The sequence below is a fragment of the Charadrius vociferus genome, unplaced genomic scaffold, assembly GCF_000708025.1.
Source record: "Charadrius vociferus isolate BGI_N301 unplaced genomic scaffold, ASM70802v2 scaffold365, whole genome shotgun sequence".
NCBI classification, from domain to species: Eukaryota; Metazoa; Chordata; class Aves; order Charadriiformes; family Charadriidae; genus Charadrius; species Charadrius vociferus.
The window spans coordinates 1,570,329-1,594,710 of NW_009648559.1; the positions used below are offsets into that span (position 1 = coordinate 1,570,329).

General features: G+C 38.5%; 1 protein-coding gene across 1 annotated transcript in view; it reads right to left on the bottom strand.

The window, feature by feature from the left end:
• The window catches only part of ADAMTSL3 (ADAMTS-like 3), a 183,058-nt gene that overhangs the window by 42,781 nt on the left and 115,895 nt on the right, over nt 1–24,382 (bottom strand). The window contains exons 8-15 of the mRNA XM_009886113.1: nt 19,482–19,639; nt 18,383–18,494; nt 15,546–15,684; nt 13,902–13,952; nt 9,596–9,800; nt 8,575–8,722; nt 7,067–7,151; nt 5–195 (exon numbers count right to left, since the gene is read on the bottom strand). Coding sequence (XP_009884415.1) covers nt 5–195; nt 7,067–7,151; nt 8,575–8,722; nt 9,596–9,800; nt 13,902–13,952; nt 15,546–15,684; nt 18,383–18,494; nt 19,482–19,639 — 1,089 coding nt within the window. The remainder of the gene's footprint in view (nt 1–4; nt 196–7,066; nt 7,152–8,574; nt 8,723–9,595; nt 9,801–13,901; nt 13,953–15,545; nt 15,685–18,382; nt 18,495–19,481; nt 19,640–24,382) is intronic.

Genomic DNA, 24,382 nt, shown 5'->3' on the forward strand with positions numbered 1-24,382 from the left:
TAGGGAACAGGTTCACTGTCACAGGAAGCCTGGTGACAGACTCGTTCTGTTGGTGGCTTCACATCTTCACATTCCTCCTCAGGCAGTTCAACCTCAGTCTGAGTAAATGCAAGAAGAATTCGGCACTTCACATCTCGCACCTGTATTCCACTGCCGCACGTGGCACTGCATGGAGACCAGGGTTCAGGAATGAACCTGCAAATAATCACAGCGCAGTAGAAACACTGTCATTTTATTCCATGTAATTGTGTCTGTACATGCACAGTTAAATCATAGCTAAAACATAAATGTGTGTTTACACACAAAGCAGACAATACATAATACTATTTGATGTTTAAACATAACGCATAGTCAAGTGTCTTAAGCCTTTCACTTGCCTCTCATCCTAGATCATTTCTCAAAATTCACAAAAGAAAAGATGTAGGAAAAGAGAAGAAAGAATCATGAGGAAGAGCGAAAGCTGTATCCTTTCTTGGGGGGTGAAAAAGGACATCACCTGAATCTTTTCTCGGACTTCTTCAGTGGAAAAAAGGATAAACTCCATCAATACATACCTATACAATGTAAAATAGCTCCCCAGGTATGCAGACTTAGGCATATGCCAAAAGTATATTTGCAGTCTGCTTATCTCTGAGAAAGGCCATCACCTTATGTCATACTAATAATCAGCAACCAGACAAAAGAAAAGGACTCTTCTAGCTATCTCCAGTGCACACCACCACAGGCTGCTGTTCAGATTTAATCTTGTAAGAAGCCCCTCATCTTCAATAAAGAGGTCTAACAGGCTCAGTCCATAATCCATCATTTTTATGAGAAAGCATTTATGCTCCTGATGAACTATAGTAAAATCTTATTTTACAGATCATGAATTTACTGACTAAAAGGAGGTTTTAGTCTATAATATTCTCTGACTTTGAGGGTCACATGAATATCTGATAGTAATTTTCAAAATGACACTACAGCCAAGGGGCTGAATTTCATTAATAAAGTCATCCTGAATGGCTCTGGGCTACAATTTGTAAGAAATCAAATATAGAGTTTCACAGGCCATTTTTTCGAAAGGTTGCAGTTGCTCTTTTTTATATGTCCAAATACAGCCGATGATCAAAAAACAAACAGGAGATATAGGAGGATGTATTTGATCAATGCTTAAAAATGTATTTGGAAGGAAAAAATCAAACTAGGATTCAAAGATTTTCTCCTTATCTTTGATTAAGAATTATCTTTCTCTTTACTGCAGGAAAGCTGCCCTTACAAAGACAAGAACAGTTGTGTAAGACAAAAATCAGTATTTACGCTCTGCATACACAGTAAGCATAGAAAAATGTCAACACAGAGTGGTTGATTCTGTGGACAGTTTATCATCTTGAGCCAATAACTTCTTGCCAGTATATACAGAGGAAGAATAAAATAGAAGAAAGGAGAACAGATGAATGGGTAACCCATAAGGATACTCTAAGTCAGCGTATGGGGTAGTCACTCAAGCTCTGCTTGGGATAGAGCCCAAGACAGACTGTCTCCTGTGGAAAAGACTATTCCTATTTCCAGTGAAGGTTACAAGGTAACTGGTTATTGCTTAAGATGTTGAAGAAATACCTTTACAGCTCTAGTATGAAGATAAACAAAGATGTCAGAGCCTGTCACTTCAAAGCTTCCTTGAACAGAGCCTCAAAATCTTAGTTTGAGCTCACTGGTCCTTGAGAGAGTTCAGTAAAGCAATATCCCCAGCTCCTCCTGAAACCAAGGCAAACTGGAAGTGCTCATCACTGCACAATTCTGCTATCTTTGCAGTAGATGACCAGACTGATTTTTATTGGAAGAGTATTATCAAAACGGTGGATGGTTGTGTCCTACAGGGATAAAATCTGACTAAATACCCTACTGGCAGAACCCAACAGCCCATTGAGTCCAACAGCACAGCTGGCAGGCGTCAATGTCCAGATGCTTTTGATAACAAATTCTAATTGAACATCTGTGGGAAGAGCTGCAAAGGACGGCTTTGTCTTACCCCAGCAGATAAAATCAGCTTAACCCTGAAACATCAGATCCCACAGTCTTTTCAAAGACAGTCACACAAACTACCTAGGGTAGCCATGGCAAAATCATCCTCATCCAGTAAAATGCTTAAGCATGTGCCTAACTTTAAGCATATTAGCAGTCCTTTGAAATCAATAGGGCTATAAGGTGTTCAGAGTTAAACTTGTGTTTAAGTGCTTTATTGGACCAAGGCCATTGTGCATAAGCTTAAAAAAATTATGATTTTCCCCTCCTTCTGTGTAAAAAAGAGTGTAAGTCAGCAAAATTTACTGTTATGCACCTAATTGGAAAAATAAAATTGATGGACATTTATAGTTGAAGAGTCGGTTGGTGTTCTGACCACACCTAACAGTTTACAGTCTGAAAGCAAATAACTTTTTTTTTGGTAAACGTATGACAGCAGCATACCAGAAATTAGTATTAGCTTTGTATACTGTTAGTTGAGTGCGTTAAAACGCTCCAAAAATAATGTATGATGCATTCTTTTAAAATCCTGTATAAATGAAATGAAATTTTGAACCACAGCAATCCTTTCATTCAGCAACCAATTGATTTATAAAGAAACTTAGAAAATTCTAAGCATTTTTTCTTTGACTTATAGCAAGTCTGTATTATAATTGAGGTTTTCCTGTTGAATATTAGTGTCTGGTATTTTTCAGTGAAGTGCAAGATAAAAACACCCAAACCAACTCAAAATACTGTTTATTCTACCTTGGCATTTGCTAAACTAGTCATATGAATATTTAGCTATTAAAATCCTAAATTATAGAACTTTTCAAAGGATGACCATGTTAAAGTCACTTTTTAAGTACCTTCGACAGAAGTCAATGGAGACTGCTAATACAAAATTAGAGCAAAGAACTGACTGGACAGTGACATAGCTCCAGAGGTCAGCATTGTATCTGAGTTTTGAGTTCAGGCTTATGATTGTTTGTTTTAATTTTTTAACATACACAGAACCAAAGCCTGCAATAGGTCATTAAAGCAAACTCCCATGGGCATCAGAAGTGACATTCACAGCACATACATCAAAGTGCTTTGGACACAATACTTCACTCTGCCTTTGATGGGCATACAGTTAGGGTGATCTCAGGTCAGGATTAAGGAGCATCAAAGCACTTGTATTATGAAGCCTTGTAGATCATCAGGAATTTATAATGGAATGGATAGGATGGTGGTAACTCTGAAAATCTTCTGAGATCTTTAACTAAGTTCATAGATGAGGCTCCACTTCTGATTAAAAAAAAAGGAAAAGAACAGAAAAATGCAAATCTGAGCAGGCACAACTTTCACAATCAGCCTTTTTTATACAGTCATTCTTCCCAGCGCAATGTAGAAATCAAATGCTCCTATAATCATCTGCGCAGGTATAAATGATGTACACACTACAGAGACAGTGGAGAGTATGTCCACGATGCAAAGTTAGTCTAACACTAAGGGAAATGTGCATTTATTTGGCACACTCTGAAAAAAACAGTGTAGGATGACCTGGAAAATGAAGCAGTGACCTAAACTACTGATGATAAAACTGGAATAGAACAGCCCAACCCAACCAAATTGAATCTGAACTCAAAACTTAACTCAGTGCAGCCTTCTGCAGCTTTCTAAAGACTTGGAAAACATGGTGTCTCAATTTTTATTTATTTTTTTTTTATTTTCCTCATGCCTGCAGTTCTTGCTTTCAGTTAAGGCAGGAAATGCCTAAATCCTAAAAAAAAGAGGCTGCTTTTGTGATATTTCCAGTCCAACTCTACTGCGCCAAGGGGCCTGGATAAAAGTTTGCAGAAGCATCTAAAATGTTGGCTGCTTACTGGGGCAGAACTTCCACGATGCTGGCACCCTACGCCTGCCTGAAGCACCACCCTTGCCTGCTCTAAGCAGAGTTGCCCTGCCAGGTTTTATTAGCCTCGTGCGTAATGTGTTGGACAAAATCACCAGTCCATTTTCAGAGAAGCTGTGAAAAATGTGTAATCGTCTATCACCAAAGTCACGATGGGGACATTCCTGTGAAAATGACTCAAATGCAAAGCGCAGCAATCTTTATGAGAGACACCGTATTTCACATTTGGCAAGTGCAACTCCACAAACCTAGTGATTACTTTTTAGCTCAGGTTGCTGAAAAAATATATCAGCTTTTGAAAGCGTTTTAGTTTTGTCCTAAGCCACAACAGGGAAAAGCAGTTGAGGTGTCTATTTCTTTAACTTACAATTATTAATAAAAAGGACGCAAAAACCTTGCTGGAGCTTCTCTGCGAATCCCACTGTAACTAAGAAGGCTCAAGGGAAGAACGTTTAAAATAATGATTGGTATCAACTGTCATCACATTCCACAACTAAAAATTAAAAAGTTCAGACCTACATTTTTCTTGGCCTCACTTTAAGGGCAGTCATTTTTTATTTTGCTAATAATAAAAAAAAGAAGCTTTTGAACGTTCCCCCTCTATGTAAATTCAGGACACCAGCCGTGGTAGACCACAGCAGCAGAAGTATTTATCTTCCACAAGCTACTTTTGGCAGATCCATCATTTGTGGGTTCTAAAACGCAGCTGCATTTATTCTCTTATTCATTATCAACTAAAATATCACACAAAAGCATAGAAAGACAGTTGTAATAAAAGGACGGACTAGAATTTGAGACTTCATATTGTGGTTTAAGTTTGGATGACAAGAGAATAACTAAAATTAAAAGTGATGGCATTTTACCAAGGAAATCATCAGCCTCCTGCTAGGCAGAGGTAGGCTATGAGTTATCACTATGCCACATGTAAATTACAGAAAACAAAGTTAAACAGATTCAAACCAGAGGGAAATCTTATTATAATGTACTCTGGGAGAAGTAACAACATCTTGTTAGGGTTTCTTTTTAAATCCTACACCCTGACCCCAAAATCTCACTCCAGCTAAAAGACAGGAGCAGTTAAGGCATGAGATTTAAAGCATCTAGTGAGAAATTGCTCTATTTGCAAACCTCTGTCCACATGACCAACAGGCAATCTGCAAAAAGGGATGGAGGCAGGGATCAGTTATTTCTCATTTCTCCTTACCTGCCACCTTCCTTACAAAAATAAACTAAGAGCAGGTGGTAGCAGAAGACAGGTAAAAAAGAAACTAAAGGGGAATCTGGCTGCAGCATTACAGCTGCATCCCAGGAGAGCCCAGAATAGCCAAAGCAGGAAAGCACAGCACTTCAGCAACACCTCTGTAAAAAGAAGGACGGCAGAGAAGAGTCATCAGCAAGAAGTGGATGGAGAAGCCTTTTTTGACTTAGGTGAAGATGCTCCTGGAAATGTGAAGGAGAGTCTCAGGAAAGGATTTAGGATCACGAATGAAAGATGAAGAAAATCCAGGTGTCCAGAGTAAGTAAAGAGGACAAAAAACAACCAAAGGAAACTGCTAAACTGCACAGCTGTGACAGGACATGCACTGAGAACTCAAACACACGGCTGCATTCACACTGGGAGGCTGCAGCGGAATACATTGGTCATGTCTAGGAAGGCATGAATAACTGCTTTCTTTGTAAGGACAAGGTACAAGGGAACCCATTACAAAGTTTCCGGCTCAGCTCTATTATATTCTAAATATACTCCGAACTAGCATGCTGTGTTCCTGCCAGTCCTCCCTGCTTGTTCTGCTGCTGAAGAATCCTAAAAACCTAGAGACTACATTAGCTCTCAGTTGCCACAGCGTGAATCTATATTGCTAGAGATTGTTTTCTTTATAGCTTCGTGCTGAATCCTCTTTAGAGGTGGCCTCATATACCTCCATTCTGATATGCTGACTTTCAACAGGCACATTTGACTGCATCAGTCCCTTCGACAATCACACTTTATTTTTATAACTTTGCTACTACCCTGCCTGAATTCAGGGCCACCAATTTGCAGAGTGGAATAACTGCTCACAGTAGGTTGACACTTGACTTGAGAGGCTAGAGCAGTGAAAAGTTTAATGTAGAGTCACCATAACTATGCAAACACCTGTTTGGCAAGACATTTCTTCTGTGAGTCAGTGCAGGTGTAAAGATTTTATTACTCATGATCACACCTGTTGGTGCATGTGTGCCAAAAATCAGGAATAACTAGATGAAGAAAAATAAGAAGTTATGGGGCACACTGCTCTCGGAGCAATATAAATCCAAAGTAACTTCAGTAAGCTCATCTAAGTTACTTTAAACTAACATTACTACAGATGAGTGCAGAATCTGGCAAAGCACAACAGAATACTGTTCAAAATCTCTCATGAAAACCATATAGAAAGTTACTACTTTCTAGAAAGTTATGTATCATATATTGACTACATTAATACACGCATGCATGAAACGTACACAGGGGATACAAGCAATTGTGTAGATGCCGTAACATACAAGGTACAGGAAGAAGTGCAGCTGGATTTAAGTTATGCTTTCATCCTCAGGACTTAAATGTTGCGCGGCTTACCTCCATCAGCTTTTAAGGGGACTCACAAAATCCAGATGTTTTCACACACACACACACACACACACACACACACACACACACACACACACACACACACACACACACACACACACACACACACACACGTGTAAAATAGCACAACTTATCCCCGTAGATTCAGCTAAGCTCAGAGATCAGCAGGTTTCCCTCACTTTCTTTATGCATTGGTCTCACCCACCAAGGAAATGCTGGCAACCCTACAAAGTACCTCTTCATTTTTAATACAACAGCAATGGCTGGGATAAAACTGGATTTCTTTAATTTACATCTACTGAAATGCTTCCACATGCATTAATTAGGGCTTAATTAGGCTAAATTAAGATCCCTTTGCATTGCTTGAATGATATAGGGACACTATAATAGAGTAGCTCTGTGTCATCCACAACAGGAGCTCCAGAAGCAAAGCTATTGAGATGTAAAATTAGGAACAGCTCACAACACGACTCATGTCCCAAGGAGGGCCAACTGTCAAAGCAAACTGCATAACAACAGTCATTCTAGATGTACTGCAAAATATGCTGGAAATGTTTCTTCACTGTAAAAGACAATGTACTTACGTTGGCTCTTCTGAGACTGTTCTGGTCTCTTCCATTTCATGTGCTTGTTTAAACCACGGCAATTTTGCTTCCACTGGATTTTTTTCTGGTAGAGGAAAAAAACCCAACCCAACATTCAGTAATTCCTCCAAAATCAAAGCAATAAGTAGATGTCAGCATTATTCACCTTAGCACTTCACACTGCCTATTGATCTAATGCTTTTGAATAAACTGCATAATAAAACATAATTTACTATAAAATTTCTTCATGATTTGAGCTCCATTCTGACACCCTTTTTACTGAGAGAGTACCAGTAATCCAATTTCCATTCCTGTTTAATCGTTTATTTCCTTCTCACATCTTCCCCAAATGCTGGCAGTTTCTAGTAGATTGTAGCTTTTATCTCAGTGTAATGGATTATCATCATAACATAAGCTTATAGCTGAAAAAGAAGCCAGAGCATAGCAAACATACGTTGCTCTCCAGATAGACTGGCTTCATTAGAAAATTTTCAGATAAATAGGTTTGGTTTTTTGAGTTAGCGGGCTTTCCCAAAATTGGAAATTAATTTAAAAAACAAGACTAGCTTCTTTTATCTGTCTCTACATTCTACACTTCTGTGATACCTTTTCTTGGAGTACTGTAAGCCAAATGAGGATCTGTGCCTCCAAACTTAAGTAAAAACCCAGAAGGTGGTTCTTAAAATTTCAGTGCTAGTTTCTATGTCATGGTTTAGCCCTGAATAGTTTTCTACTTGAAGAATTCTCTAGGGTCTGAAAACATCCTGAAGAGAATCATAGGGCTGTCTACACAGAGACCTTTCACTTTTTCTATGTAAATCTTCATGGTGAGTTGTGAAGGTCTGAAATACAGCCTTTCAAATAAAAATTGAAAGAACGGGAGTAGCACCTACTAAAATTTTCTGGGCCCAGAGGGACAGAAATGAGCAAGGGACAAGATACAGCAGTTTCCCCTCTCATCTTTGTTTTTTCTTTTTACCTTCCCACCTAATGTTTGAAACCTTACCAACTCTTTTAAAGAATATTTGTCAATTTACATCATTGTTCCAGAAGTTTTAAATATGCAGAAATGGAGAAGAGAGAAGGAAACCAGTTTGATTATAATTTAATGAACTGAGGAGGCCCACTGAGAATGCTGACATATTCAACGAGATGCAAACAAAAAAGGTCCCAGGTGATACATACGAAGTATCATTCCCACTTTGAGTATTATTGAACAACTCCTCCTCCCCGTGTTGAACTCATTAATTCTGGTTTTCCCAATTTGACCAGGATGTATAGATTTAGTTAGCATGTTCACCTCATGACAGTCTGGCCACATTATCAGTAAAACATATCAGCAGGGCGCTTTTCCTAGCACCAATAATTAAAATGGTTGTTTCTGCCAAGACTGAAATAAGTCCTAGTAAATTCCAGCTTCTGGCATTTCTGAAAAAGGTTACCAGGGGCTTTTAATTCTCTGAACAAAAATGTAAAACAATAACAGACCCAGACAAAATTCCAGTTACCTTTTGGCTTGTAACATGGTATTGGCACGATGCACTCTTCTTTTATGTGCAGTTTGAGTTGTGGATTACAGCCACCGACATGCTGCCCACGGTGGTCAATACACAGCACTACTCGGTAACGCAAGCCTCGGCCACAGGTCACTGTACACTGCAGGAGACAATGCAACCATCTCACACCGTTTCTTTTTTATTATATTTACATATACTGTTAAAAAGCAAGTTAAAAGTACTGATGATGTGTTCACTAAAGTTTCTCCACAATCAATCAGGTATCAGAGACGTATGAATTTGTCCCTGCATTGCTAGGTGAATAAAAAAGGGTTGATGCTGGAAAAAGTGTCTAAGTTTTGGGAATGCAAGTGATTCCTTGGGGTTCTGTAAAGCTTATCTGATTGGCAACAGTCTGAATCAGAGGTGGCTATGTACTGAGAATATGCTCTCTCACAGTGGTCATTTTCAGTTAAAGCTGGGTCAGACGTGCTGCAAGAACAGTTTCTTCACTATATGTCAGTGATGTCATTTGGATGAACTAAGGTATTCTAGAAGTGTTGAGCTATCTGACTGTATCAGATAACTACAGCCAAGATAAGTTGGCTTTATGTGCTTGTTACTACAATGAAAGGTAAGAATGCTGGAAAATCACCCTTACAGACACGTCAGCCCCTAGACAGACATGCCTTTAGCTATTATATGCAGTGAAATATTACATTTATCAAGAACTGAGAGACAAATGACCTAACTGCAAAAGGGCCTGATCTCTGCCTCTAATTTCTCCTCCATATCAAGCAGGAATTCAACAGGCACTAATAATTCTATATGCATTTTTCTCCACACAGATATGTCAACATTCTGATTATCAGGCCAAATAACGTAGCGCAAAGCTCTCCTATTAAGTAATATGAATTACGCTTGCGGGGCTATATTTTTCTGATAGCCCTGTGCTCACAAATACATGGTAACACAAAAGTAGAGGCTTTCTTTAGAAAACAAGAATAAAGGTCCAAATTACTTTTCAACTTACTTGAGACCATTCCATTGCCACCCACTTAGGACAATCAAACAGATTGCAGGTTTGAATGACTTTGGGCTTAGGGGCATACATGCATTTCCATTCTTCCACTTGCAGTATCTCTCCATGAATGGTCTCCTCTACACACACAAAACTTCTCCTCTGAATACCACCTCCGCAGGAAACTGAACATGCAGTCCAAGGGTTATGTTCCCACCTGGAAAAAGAACTCACATATATTAAATATAAGGCTATTTTTAATTCCACTAACATCTATTAGAAGTGCAAAATACTGAATCCAATCTTAGTGTCGTTAAAACCCAGATAGTTGGGTTGCTGGATTCTTATCGCACACTGAACATAAATACATTGAATTACAGAGCTACCTTGCATTATTCCAGGCTTAAATTCATTTAAAGTGCATTTCCCAAAACAACTGAAAATCTTATTCTCATACATGAATTAATGACCCTAAATATACTGAGTTCGATTACTGTAATGATTTTACTTGCAAATAGTCTAAATCATCCAAATAGACTATTTTTCCCTGTTAATTCACATGGTCACATATACTCTTATTCCATTGTCAGAGATGAAGAAGCATGTGTACTTGAGATTATATGAAGTCCAAAGACAAAGACAGATCTGTCTGTGCTGACTGAGGGCGTTATTACTCACAGTTGCTCATCACTGCCCACATCACGCAGACTACCCTTAAAAAATCTGTTCGTGGAAGAATTTTTATGGGAACTCTAATGCTTGCTTTGGGTAAATCAGCCATTTCATTTCAAACTGTGTTCATCCATAAGGACTGTGAACAAATTAAATCGTGACAGCTACCATTTGGCTGATCATCACTGCAGTTCTGCAAGAGTTTTCCGCCCTCATTAAAATGCTGGTGAACGAGTCTGTATTCACACTTTCCAGCTTGCTTCAAGCAAAAGGCAGCTGCTCATCCATTTCAGCTGCTTCGGCTAACCTAGCCTATTTCTCCTGGCACAGGGAGATGCACAGATTAAGGAAAACTCACACAGCCCTCTCAACCAGCAGAGCTGTGGGATAGTAGCCTCCAACACAGGGATGACAACCAACCTGCTGGGAGGGAATGTCTTCAAAATGGCCATCTAGCCATGATGTTGGACCTAACTACAATAAACAGGGAAATTGCTGCACCATCTGAAGTGAGAATTACATGGAGTATTTTAGGTTACAAACCGTTACATTTATCTCTTGGCCTTAGCATGAACGTACATTGAAGCAATCACTTCCCAACAAAAACTAACTTCAATAACGCGCCGCTCCTGCCATGTTTGGAGATAACAGGCTTCTATTATAGCATTTGTCTACATGTTCCACTAAGCCCCACACAATTATTCCTCATCCTTCACCTCCTATCTCTTGCTTTCTTTCCACCACCCAACCCAAATCAAAGCTAAGCCCTGGGAAATGATTGAGTTCTGCAGCACATCTTATGGTTCATCAATGTCTTGTTAGTTTAAAAATTATTCTTATTACAACTGCAGGGGCTCAGAAAGGATCATGAAAAAAATTATATCCTTTATGAACAATGGACTCAGCAAGTACTACAATATTCCACCAAAATCAATTCATCAAGAATAACTTAGCTAACATAAAGGAAGTCATAACCTCAGAATAGGTGAAGCAAAGGCCTATAAATCAAAGGTAAATTTAAGTAATTACAACTCACTTTCTGTGATGCAGCAGGTAAATTAAGGACCCTTCCTATTCTAAGCAACTCATTAAACTGCCTACGAAAACATATTAATCATGCATAAGCTCAAGAGAAGAATGAGTATGAAACATACAGCAACCCATGGAATGTAAACCATAGAGTATATACTCAAAAGCATTCAGAATAAAGCTATATGCCCAGATACTGATACCATATCACAAGTACAAAATACATTTGAAGAGCAACAGCTACACTTTTCTTTGACTTAAATGAATAGCGAGCGTTAACTTATTTTCTTTAAAAAAACTCAGGAACTAAAGAGCAATTAACTGTTCAATGAATTAGCAGCTTATGGATTTATATATATAAGGCTCACTGAGCTATATGTAATACTATCCGCACAAGTGTTTATAGCATAAAGTTTTATAGTTGTTTTTCTTTATCTCATCAGTTTCGAACACACTCCAGATCCCATACTCCCATAAGCATTTTCAAGATGGAGTGAGGTCCATGGCTACTGGGGAAAAGGGGGGTCTTGGGCAAGCAGTCAAGAAGATACTTTCCAGAACCCACAGCTGTCAAGGGATCCTCAACAGTCCAACAAGTCTGAAATAAATGGAGGCATTCCAAAAGCTTTAAAAGAAAATTTTCATCCTGGGAAATTTTTCTATTTATTTCAAAAGAATTCTCCATCTGTAAAAATATTTCAGTGGGGCATTTACAACTCTAGCCACAGGAGAACTCTTTCAAGATCTTGCGGTGCACACCATGAGTTTCCCACAACTTCCTTGTGTGAATGGGAAAGTAGTGGTAAATGCCACAGGACTGCAAAGCAGCCCTCCACATGGCCCTCATGTTATGCAGGAGGTGTGATGTACGACTGCTGGTCAAGGTGAAGGAGTCTGTAGAACTTTGCTCAAGCATACCTAGTTTTCTGCCTGCTTTGCAAGGACAGTCTTGGGTTAGCACGTAAGAAACAGGTAAGAAAAGAAGAAGTAAAAAGAAAAGGCGTAAGAAGCCCCAGCAGAACTGGTGCAGACTAATGCGTTGAAGTTACTTGACAGGCAACAGCACAGAGAAAATACATCCTGCTACACTGAAGCAAGACTTGCATCTGCACTGGACCAGATTCACTTCTTGATGCAGGTATACAAACTGGCTGTTTCAGCTGCTGTTTTCTTTCAGAAATCCCAGCAAGAAAAGGTGCTTTTACACCTCCGTTGTGTTTCTTTACACAGGCAGCCTGTTCCTCTCTCTTCTTCCTGCTGGTACCAACTCTGAGCCCTGCTTGGCTGTCTGCTGTCTTACAGTTCTTACTTCTTCTTCACCCAGGAAGACCACCATACCTTCCGACAGGACACACTGAGGTATCGAAATGAAGTGGGCTTTTGTCTATAGTTCTGTGTTTGAAATAAGAGAACCTACCCACGGCTTTATCACAGATATAATCTATTTCACCAGTGTCATGCAAACATGCTGAGCACAGTCAAGCACAAAAAGGGAGATTAAATTTCTCTTCCAACTGGTCTCCAAGCCCTCAGCAGTTCAGAAGATGAAATACTCATGTAAATAAATTGTGCTGAGTTCCAGAGGAGATCTGAAATACAAAGGAATTGGCAGAAGAAATGGAAGGGGAGAGACACACAATATAACCATGGAACTTTATAGGATAAAGCTGTAGAGGAAAAAAATATCTATGTATGAAAGCCAAAGTACAGCACAGGACAGCAGATCCACAACAAGTGTAAATTGCTACAGAAATAAACTATGACATTTATATCAGCTGTAATCAGTAGCTCCACTGAGCCGTGCAAGTCTATGATTTCATTCTTATTACTTCATATCTTTACTTCTTTGGAAAAATACACATTATTCATTTCATGACATAATAAAGCGGAGGCTCAACTCAGATAAATATGCATCTAACTCCATCAACCATAATTCTTTACATTAATAGTAAATCTGGCTCAATACTTTTTAGTCCTAACATCCTTTACAAAATTTCTAAAACTTCCAGAGAAATTTTACATTCTTGCGACTGATGTGGGGGGAGGGGGGAGAAGCAAACAACAAACTGTGCTCTGATAACTTAATTTTAGGCAATAGGTATTCAGAAAACTCAGTATCTTTAAAATGACATGTCAAGCCTTGATGTCAATAAATGGAGTGTAGGTCTAAAGAAGAGCAGAAGAACAAGACCTCTCAAGGGAAAAAGAATTTCTAGAGTCCTATAACACAGGAAGACCTGTTCTATAAAAGAATATATTCATTGCATACATCTTCAAAATAAAAACCTTTCAAGACAAGAATTCATACGTGCATTTTAAAGGAGATGCCATTCTCAGCACTACAGCAGGAGAAGGCTGCAGGAGAAGGGACAATTCTTTATTCTAAAGTCTTCCACATTGATATTTTCAAGAAGAACACATTAACATCTTACTGTTAATCACCCAGAGCACACTGAAGAAAATCACAAGCTTCAAAAACGTGTACAGGATTATTATAAACTTGCTGTCCTATACAGCAAAAAATCAGAAGACATTCCATGATCTGAGTACTCAAATAGTGTATTTACAGTGCAAGTTGTACTAATGCTGACACATATGCTATCCTGATTATACATACCGAGGAAGTGGCTGGAAGTGATCATAGGGCATGATTTCTTTAAATCCATCACTGTCAACAAAATAAATATTGCATCATTATTTCTCATACCCAAGACTGTACATCAAGTACATACTTTCACACGACCATGCTTAAAGTAAGCAATTTCCAACATCAAATGAAGGAATCTTATATTCATTAGACATTGCCCTTGTGGCAAACAAGGACTCATATAATCTTACCTCTTCTGCACAGATAGACATGTATTCACCATACAGTTTCTCCACTTCATACCATCAAAAAAATATTGAATGAGCAAGCCTTCAGCAGAGAAATTTATTATTGGTGATCCTTTAGGTCTGAGCTACTTTATTAACGAGAAAATAGTTACATACTTATATCTGTAACAAAGACTGCTGAGGAACACGAGTGACAGTGAAATAAACGCATCACAGGATTAACCTTAGATTGGTCCTGAATGGTGCATGCTTAGCACCCTTCTAGTGCTGTTTATTTGAATTGCACAGCAGAGAGAGAGCAGGCATAAAGCCTCACTTCCAATACTAAGAAAGATGGTATTATATCCAGTATTACTTCCCTTTTTCTGTTTGTATAAGCTAAATTTGCTAGGAAAAAGCTAATTACATCTTTTCTTTCCCTAATTTTCCCATTCGAGCTTTGCAACATTTGGCACCCATTGCCATTAAGCATTACTGAAGTCTTACCACTCCATATAGTGATCAACTCTCCAGGAAAAAAAAGTCTCTGCACATCTATAACTGTTAGAGGTCACTATCAACGATTATGTTCAACAGGAATGAAAGGAAATGGACAGTTTAGCTATAGGAAATGAAATCCATTGAAAGTGTTTCCTTTTCTTCTTGCATATAACTCTAGCTCGGCCAGCTGGCATACTAATGTGAGGTTCTGGGACTTGATACTGTGATGTTATTTTAAGATTCTTTAGCACAGCCAGGAAACCTCACCAGACAATCCAAAAGTTAGTCTGAAATACTGTAGTGCAATTCAATACAACTTATGTATACTATATTCTTTATAATTTGGCAATAATGCTCTGTGGTATTTGTACCACCAGTATATTTACTTTGAATGATTTTTTTTTTTTAGTTCTTAGCGTAAAAAAAACAAACAACCCCCCTAAACTTTAATAATTAAGTGTCAACTCCACAGTACAAATGAAGAATGAAACTTTTACAGTAGGCAGATGAATAAACCAAGTTAAGCCACGCGCAAAATATGTAAACTGACTTAGAACTGGAGCTACTCTCTTTCTAATGAGGAATCCTGAATGGCAGCATCAATAAATCTAAAAGCAGGCAAACAATCTTTCCTCCTCACCCAGCCTCACAAGATCCCTGTACTAGTGCTGTACCATTTAGCAAAAGACAAGTAGATTTAGCCCTTGAACAGACTAATTGATATTTACAGTATCTCTGTATAAAGCAAAGTCTCCAATTGTACAATACTGAAGAAGTGCCACAAATCTACTGGCACTGGTTCCAGACATCAGCCTTTAACACATGCAACCAACCAAAATTAATAGCCCTAAAGATAAAAAGAACTGAAATGAAGGACATATGATTGCTCGTTCCTTAGTAAATGACTATACCACAAACAAATTTATTTGTCATATGTCATACAAACCTAGAAGGGCAGGGATCCATGTTGCATTCTTTTAACTTGGGCTTTGGTTTCTTATTTTCTGGATAGTAATGACAATAGTGGTCAGGAACAACACGCTTCAGACGAATATCCACGCATTCAGCTGAATTAAGCTGATAACCTAATGCAGAAGCAAAGTTAAATTTTGGTAATGGAGATAAATTAAAGCAGCTTTATTTCCCCCCCTGCGAATAATGTGCTGCTGTTGAATTATTTTCCTGCGTTACTCTTCTTTGGTTTCCTTTTAAACAAGGGAACACTGCACAAGAACATGAAGAACCAGATCTTCAGTGAAGGCAATTTAGCAGAACAATTATGTTTATCTGTCTTCAGTAGATGAGACTCTGGCACTTTGTTCTAGTAATAGTCTAAGAGTAAAAGCAGACATATTTTTATGTGATGCAGGAATACATGTACTGGAGCAGCTCACCTGTCACAGCGGCAACCCTACAAAGTCGTATGTTCCACAATTTATAACTGTCCTCCCTCAAGGAGGAGTTACCATGTATGTTAGCGAGCTATATTACACAGTCATGCACGCTAAAAAAAATAAACACTTAAAACAGAAAGCCAGAGGAATTGAAGATGAGATCCAAAAACATTGTTAAGTTAAACTGTAGAAAACCAAGAAATAGTTCAAGAACATTCCTAGTTGAACAGCCAACAACAGAAAACTTGAAGTAACTATTTGGCCAAAAAAAAAAAAAAAAAAATATCTGTGTGGAGACTGGTTACAAGAAAGGATCCGAGCTTTATAAACCACTAGGTTGCTTTTTTGGCTAAGAAAAAAAGACTCATTCAAAAGAGCTGACTTGGACTTAAAGTGAGGAGAGGAGGAGGATGTTCTGGTATGTGCAAAGAAAAAAAGTTTGAAACCACAAGAATTAAAATCTAAATAGAGTCAATAAACTAACAGGACAAGTCCCAGTGTCTACTGAAAATGCTCAGTATCATGTATCAATGGCCTCACTTGTGTCTCTTGGCTGATTCAAAGTGTCATCACGCATGAGAGTGATAACCATAAAGAAGAACTAAGCAGTTCCAGTGCTCAAAGCATGTACGTCCCAGTTCTTGTAAGCTGTGAAAGGACCCAGAAGCTATGCCGCTTGCAAACAAGATAAACACAATTTTTAAACATTCTTGCTCATTCAAGCTTGACTGTGCTGAGATGCCCATCACACTCCCCCTTCCCACACATCGAGATTACAGAATTAAATGTAGAAGCAGCATCCAAGTGCGGAATGGTGGTGCACCAATTCCAAGTCTCTGTTGTGAGGAACGTTTTCTTTTGCTGCCAATAAAAGTTGCCAAACAGACAATCTGGATACTAAATCTGCTTTAAGATAACAGATTAAAGCCAGGCAGCTGCAATGCAACTTCCCTGCATGCCTCAGTAATATGCCATTCTTAACGGTACTACTTTCATGGGCAAGCAGTAGCTTAGTTTCTGTGCTGCTTCAGTTACTGGCCTCTCTCAGGACTGCCATCAAGAGTGTCAGGCCCTTTTGATAAAGGTATCAGTTTCATATTACAGACATGCAACTACAAAGTAGGGCATTGAAAAAGCTGGCTAAAGTAAAAAAGATTGACATGTAGCTATAATTTTCAAACCACAACACCAGTCTGAATAAAGCTGGATTTGAGCCAGTAACTTAGAAGGTAAACATGTCCCTGGAGTTATTCAGTGTTTACATGCAGTCCTCAAAAATAACTGTGATGCTTTACACTTCTTCCCTTGTCAGATAGGTTAGGGAAAAATTCATAAATGCAGTGGGGTGGAATCATCAGAGGATATGTATTGCCACTCACAGTTCCAGTAAGAATCACACTTCATGAGGCCAAGTATCTTATAAGATACAGTAGTTTCCTGCGGGACTACATATTATACACATATATTGTCTGCATTTCAGATTAAAGTGAGGTGCAAATGCCAAAAGGTATGGTCCATCAAAAGATCCTCAGACTCTGCTTGTGCTTTAAACCTCTTTAGCTCTTTTTACTCATGTCCCAAGTAACTATTTAAACCATATTTATACTCTACAAGAAAATCACTACACCAGTATCACTAGTATCCCTGTCTATTTTTCAGGTGACCTGGGTAAGGTTGACTGAACTGAAATAGCTATCTACAACTTCAAACACTCCTCCTAACACAAGACCATGCTTTTTGCAGACCAGACATGACAAGCAGCCAGCTGGGCTGGATGAACAGTAACAGAGCTGAGCTGCACTTCGTGTAACCATTGCTGTAAGTTTAAACCAGAAGCAGACACTACAGCCCCCTTCCTGCTGTTCTAACTACCATCAGGACTAAGTATCTAAGATCAGACAGCCAAAGGTATTGATAGTAGCTGTTCTTTAAATTCTCTTTACTTATTCTGCTTTCTGCGTAACTAATTTCTAAACTAAGTGTTCTAAAACTCTCCTTCATGTCTACTACTGTGGCCAGAAATACGTTCTTCCTTCATCTCATCATTATTTTAAAATCTCATTGTATTTCTTTGCTTATTTTCCCAAAATATCCTTTATGAGTTGTCATTTTCCACTTTGAATGTCATAACTTTACTTCTTAGTCAAAGTTCTTCCTCAAATGATCATTCCCTGTGGAAGAACATGACTTCCAATAATACAAGGTATAAAACCCCCTATGCTCATAATAACTTAACCGACCAACTTACTCTGTCATTTATTTTTCTGAAGAACCACCAGTGTGCAAAGAAACACAAACATTTAATCAACAAAAATGCAGAACAAAGGTTTTAAATCAGCCACTTTTAATCTTCAGCTGTAAACACTCCTGAAGAATTGCCATTACTTACCTCCTCCGCATGTCACTGTGCAGGGAAAGAACTCTGTTTGTCTCCACTGATGACTGATGGGTTGATAGAAGAAGAACTGAACCACGCTCTCTTTTGATCCAGAGTACCTGGTCTGTAGAAATTTCCATTACAACACATGTGTATACTGTACTCTGCTGTTCATGTCATTTCAAATCATAATTCATATATAATAGCAGAGCAGAAAGTAATATGATAACAGGCATAAAACCTCTAGAAAGTCTAGAGTAACAATTACATTTAAGTTTCCAATAGCCAAACACTTGTACGTTGCTTTGTTTTTCAAACTATTCAAGGTACTAATGTGACACTTTGATTATCTATCCTTGATTGGCAAAGTTCCTAACAGTATTCTTCTGTCTTATCTAAAGGCAGCAAAATATTTAAAATTTGCTGGGAAGGGAAGTCTATAATTGATCTAAGCACACTAGTTCATATTGAGGCAAGTCTAACTGCACATGTGACAGTGAAGATGCAAAATCAAAACTACTGAAAGTCTGTTTCTACAACTTGACAGATAGAGCTAAGTGATAATACTGAAACGCCTGTCATTTCCAATGGAAAACTGTATGACTATTTTCCTTTGGCAGTCAAATATTGATATGTTTCTACATATAAATATCTGCATGTAAGATGCAAGCCATCAGTATGTGGTCTGGGTAGAGGAGAAACTTAAAAGGATTAGAAATGGTCAGTAGCTGGATTAGCAATGACTAAGGGAGATTCTAGGGTGCTGCTCAGGTTTGCTCAGATTCAGTAGGTGGCAGTCTTCAATTGGATTAACACCAATCCACTGCACAGGATCATGCTGTTATTCTTTCTGTAATATTTAAAACAAAAGTCCTGGTCATCTTTGCCATTAAAGATCCTGTAGTAATTTCCACCACAGCAAAGACATTAACTTTGTAACATTTTAATTTGTTTGGATATACTTAGTATAAATTATGTCTGGACTGTAATTAGGATTCCTTATTTGCTAACGAAAAGATTTTGTTGTATTGCTACAACCTGATGGACAGCCACCTACTCTCTTGCACATACTTGCAATATCTTTGTAGATTTGCACATAAACACGTCCCACCTTGATAATGAAATCTGCTCCAAGAGGTCCCTGAATCTTTATGATTTCCCTGTCTGTACTCTTCTGAAATTCAACAGTTGTATTTTCTATGACAAATGTTCCGGGAGCATTGAAACTGTGCTCTCCCTTGTCTCCTTGTAGTGTCTTTGACTCTATAACTAAAGAAGAAATGTGCAATTAGTAAACTTAAAGAGGATGTTTTTTTTTATTTTCAAGGAAGTTGGAAATTAATGTTTACAACTTTGCCTTGCAAGTAACAGCTGTATATGTGCATTAAAAAAACCCACATAGAATACCTGTGATAATATTAGCTGCTTCAGATTATAGGCTGATACATAATTGCATGACATGTCAGCACAGGAATATCTGCCTAACACACTATTCTTTCATACCAGAAGCAATTCTGAGACAGTTTTTTCCTACACTAAGTGCTCTACATCGTTATAAATTAGCAATTTCAGTGTTCAGTCTCCAGAGGAAGCTGAATGGCGTCAAACTCACCAAACACTCACAGGTAGAAATACCTGTAACACTCTACCCATTCCAGAGGTCATTAACTCAACTTTGAATATTTCCCATGTGAGCAAAAAGCACGGCCAGGAGGTGGATAGCTGCAGCACTGCTGGAGGGATGTCCCTTTTTCCGAACAGGTGGTGATGAAAACCCTTTTTGAGCTGTTCTGCACTCCTTGGAAACAAATTAAACTAACAGCCCACAACCTCCAGAAGACAGATGAAGTGTTTTAGGACTGAGTCACTTCCAGCAAACTGACTGAACTATAAGTGGACAAAGATAAAGGAAGATATTCACAATGAAAGTAGAATTTTGGGCTGTGCATACTACAGTGGATAAGCACAGCAAGATGCATGACTTGAAATACACCGGTCTGGTTACAATCTATCAGAGCACCACGTGAGAAAGGCATGAATCTCAGATGAGCTCAAGGCTAGCTAAAAGCAACCTTTTGACGAGCTATAAATACCCTCTTTTCCAACTATGTTACCTTTTTTGGTACTTTAAACAGAGTTACCTAATTCAGGCTAGATAATTTAGATTAAGAGCATCTGTTTTTACCTGCACCGAAAACATACTCTGAATGCTGCAGTCCATCATTACTGTTTTCTTTCTTAAGATCTTTTCAGTTACAAATGCATTCTGGAGCATCCCCAACAAAGACAGAATTTCTAGAAGAAATTCACTACCCTGAAAAAGTACCAACATTATCCCAAGTTCCTAAGCATTAGAACGCTCATAGGTATAACAAAGATCACATACACTGCTGGAAGGAAGTTTAAAGAAGGATATGTTTCTAGGAAATGACTTTATGTAGATCACAGGGTAGGAATCTAATGGTGAGTCAAATGTACTTTGTCAAAGAGAAAAAATAAAACTCCGGGAATCAAAGTACCCCATTGTCCAACACATTTCCATTAGGAACAAATAGGTATAAAAAAATCACAGCAAAAGCAACAAGTATTTAAACGATTACTGCGTATTTTTGTTTGTCATTTTTATGGAAGTTTCTTTCCTGACTGTATTACAAAATAACCTTTTAAATATCTGGAACTCAGTATTCTTGGGTTAAGCTTCTGTAAGCCTTGGTTGCAAACTTACACTGCTTAACAGTAAGTATTAATGCATGGTGCCTGTTATTCTGTCATTTTGTTGGTAAAAGTCAAATTAGCAAATCCCAAGTACTTCCAACTCCGCATAAAGTCAGCAGGATCCTCAGGCGTACAGGATGCCTTTGAAACTAGCATTTAAGATTGCAAAACAAGACATCTGGCTGTTGCAAAAAGATGCTAAAGATGTTAAAGATGTGAATTTGGTAACCTGAGCTGCATTACTTTACAGTTTTTACGCTGATTTTCTTAACAACAACAAAAAAATAATTATGTTTTTCTAAGCACAAAGCAAGACTATTGTTCAGCAGCCAACAACATGGTAACTCACTGAGAGCTGACATACGTTTGTGTCAGAGCTACACTAGATTTGAATCCAAAGCATGTGTTTATTTGCAATGTCCAGTTATCGAGTGATGGTCTGTATCTCTGGAGGTCATGTCAGTGAAGCTTAGAACAGCTGCTTAGATTTTCCCAGAAGCGAGTCACCTAGGGAGATGAAGAGCTGTTCCACAGCACAACGGATAATCTCTGATGCAATATATTCCTGCTCAGTAGTATCTAGTGCTTGTCATCACAAGCTTCTAAGAGTGAAACCAAGCACCCACTCTGTATAACACATACGTAACACAATAATTATTAAGGAGCAGTTCCCCACCAAAAAACTATTTTATTGTTTTCAGAGCAGTAATTGGGAACAAAGGTTTCACCAACTGGCTTACAGGCAAGGTTTAGAAGAGAATTCACCAAACATTTATGCATTCTGCAGGATCCTGTAATCCTGGAGAGGTGGAAGTAAGCTTCCCAGTCCTAAGTTAGGGCAACATTTCCTTGAAGGGTCTTTAGGACTCGAGATGTGCAGAGTCATAAGGACAGGGAATTCTCTTGAACGCTCACCTCTTTCTGTGCCTAACAAGATAATCACTGGTGCCAAAGACTTATAACTGTCTGTCTGTGTGTTACTTCCCTTACCTTGGTAAAAAGAATGTCTTCCCCATGGAAATGCCTTGGTCAGCTTGGTCAGTGGATGGAAGATCCACTGCAAAAACCCTCCCATACTGTTAGCGGCAGGCAGGAGTAGGGCAATGTGGCATGGGGAACCCGCTGCAGATACCTCACTGTGTAGAGAGATGCATGGAAACATTCCCAGGAAAATAGCTCCTGCTCCCAGTGCAAGAAGCAGCAAATCATGTTGCTACCCAAAAGCTCTTTTCCAAGCGATTAATTTGGAGATAGCCCAACACAGGGGCCCAAAATAAAACACGCTTCCTTTTCAAAATGCAAGCAACATTGTCTTCCTCTTAGCGTCTATCAAAAGACAAAGCAGTGCATAGATGCATAGCTAAATACTGTCAAGTAATGCAAATCACTGCAAGCGGAGAAGGCATTGACCAAAAGGGGAAAAGAAGTTTCAGTTCCTTTTAGTGAAGTTTAACCTCCCTGAGTTCATGAACTCAGTTATCTAGCATTAGCCACTTGTAAAAATATTAGCTTCTGGTTTTCCTGTTTCTTCTGCTAGAGGATTAATTTCAGGGAACTTTCAGTCTTTCTTTTGATTCAAATGCTCTTAAAACAACTGCTAGAAAAGCCATAATACAGTCCAAATCAAAACCAAAACCAACACAATGAAACATTTTATTCATAACCATTTTTGTACTAATTATTTGGTTATTTTCCACCAAAACACTCCAAAACCCAAGGAAACAGAAGTACAAGAGGGATCTATTTCTAAACAAAACCCCAAAGCAACACCTTTGCTCTCTGATGACTCTGTTGCCTGTCTTAGTGCTCATACAAATAAACAAAATACTTTTTCTTACCAGCTACAAAGAAATACAGTCTTTCCTAAAACACTAAGCTGCTGATTGTAAAACGATGTTCAGAGCATTTATTTATTTCAAATCTGTTATGCACTACATCTCCAACCACATTTCCATTTTTGATTAATCCAGCAGCTGTGTTTCCCTGGAACAAGAGCAGATCACAAAGCCCAGGATGAAGCACAAAAGAACACAAGATAAAGGGAAAAGTGCCAGACACTCCACAGTGCTCTTCAAGCATTCGCTATTGCTGCTGACTTTACTTGAAGAGTGAATATATACTGGCAACAGGAGGCAGTATAAAATTCTACAATAAGTAGAGCAGTCCCTGCTCCACCTGTTAAATTCAACTCCTTACAAGTCAGGAAGAATGTCTCTGACAAATGCAGCCTGTAATTATATGGGATTATTTTTTAAATTCCGCCTTTAATTATACCAGCAGACACACAGAAGTCAATGAAGCTGGAGACCAAAGATCACCTGATATTTTCTGTTAAGTGGCAACCACCCACAAACATACATGCAGTCAGACAGGCAAACAAGCATATTGTCCCAAAGCACATCCCCCAAAACATCGGTTCTTGAAAATCTGGCTGTGAAGCCAGAAGCAGTTTCACCTCCCTCTCCACAACAGCTCTCACTTGTTTTTCACCTCTGTCATTTTAAGTATTTTAGGTAACAAATGTCTAAATCCTCTCAGATTTGCAAACAGATGTGCTGGGGGAAGTGGTTAAAGGAACATTTCACAATTCTCGTCCAGCTAGAGAACTAGCTAACAAAGGTAATGCCAAGCCACAGCTTCTTTACGGAACCACCCTGGGTAGGAAGCCAGGAGCACTCTGTACTTAGTTACCGAGTTGCTGCTGCATTCTTCAGGAGCTTTCCAGAAATCCCCCAGGAGCCACTGAATCTAGTACTTTTTCCTCACACAAAGCTGAAACAACAACTTCCTTCTGCAGAACTACTTAAGAAAGACCAAAAGTCCTGACCCGAACTGGTCAGGATCACTCCATACATCCCTTGCAACACTTTTACATGAGTATTATTTATTTCAAGATAAGTTCGGCTTTGTACACTGTTGATACTAGTGTTCTGTCTAGAAGTTATTGTCACTCTGGAACTGCCCTAAAGTAGAAGCCTCATTCAATTTTTTCTTTGAAAGAAAAAGCAAACAGATGAGTAATTTTCAAATAAAATGCATTTGTCTTCTATTTACATATCTCAGAGCAGAAGTAGTCCTTTTTGTTTCTATGATTCAGACTAAGTCGTCCGCTTTCACTAACAAAAAATTGCTCAGTGTTAAATAAGTGGTTTATTTTATTGCTTGGTATGGCAGTCCCACTTATCATTGAAACAATTAGTTCTTTATGTAAATTAGGCCTATGGGTAAAGAAATTACCATAGATACTACCATCAGCCTTGTATAGAAAATATTATGAAACAAACATCTAACAGAATA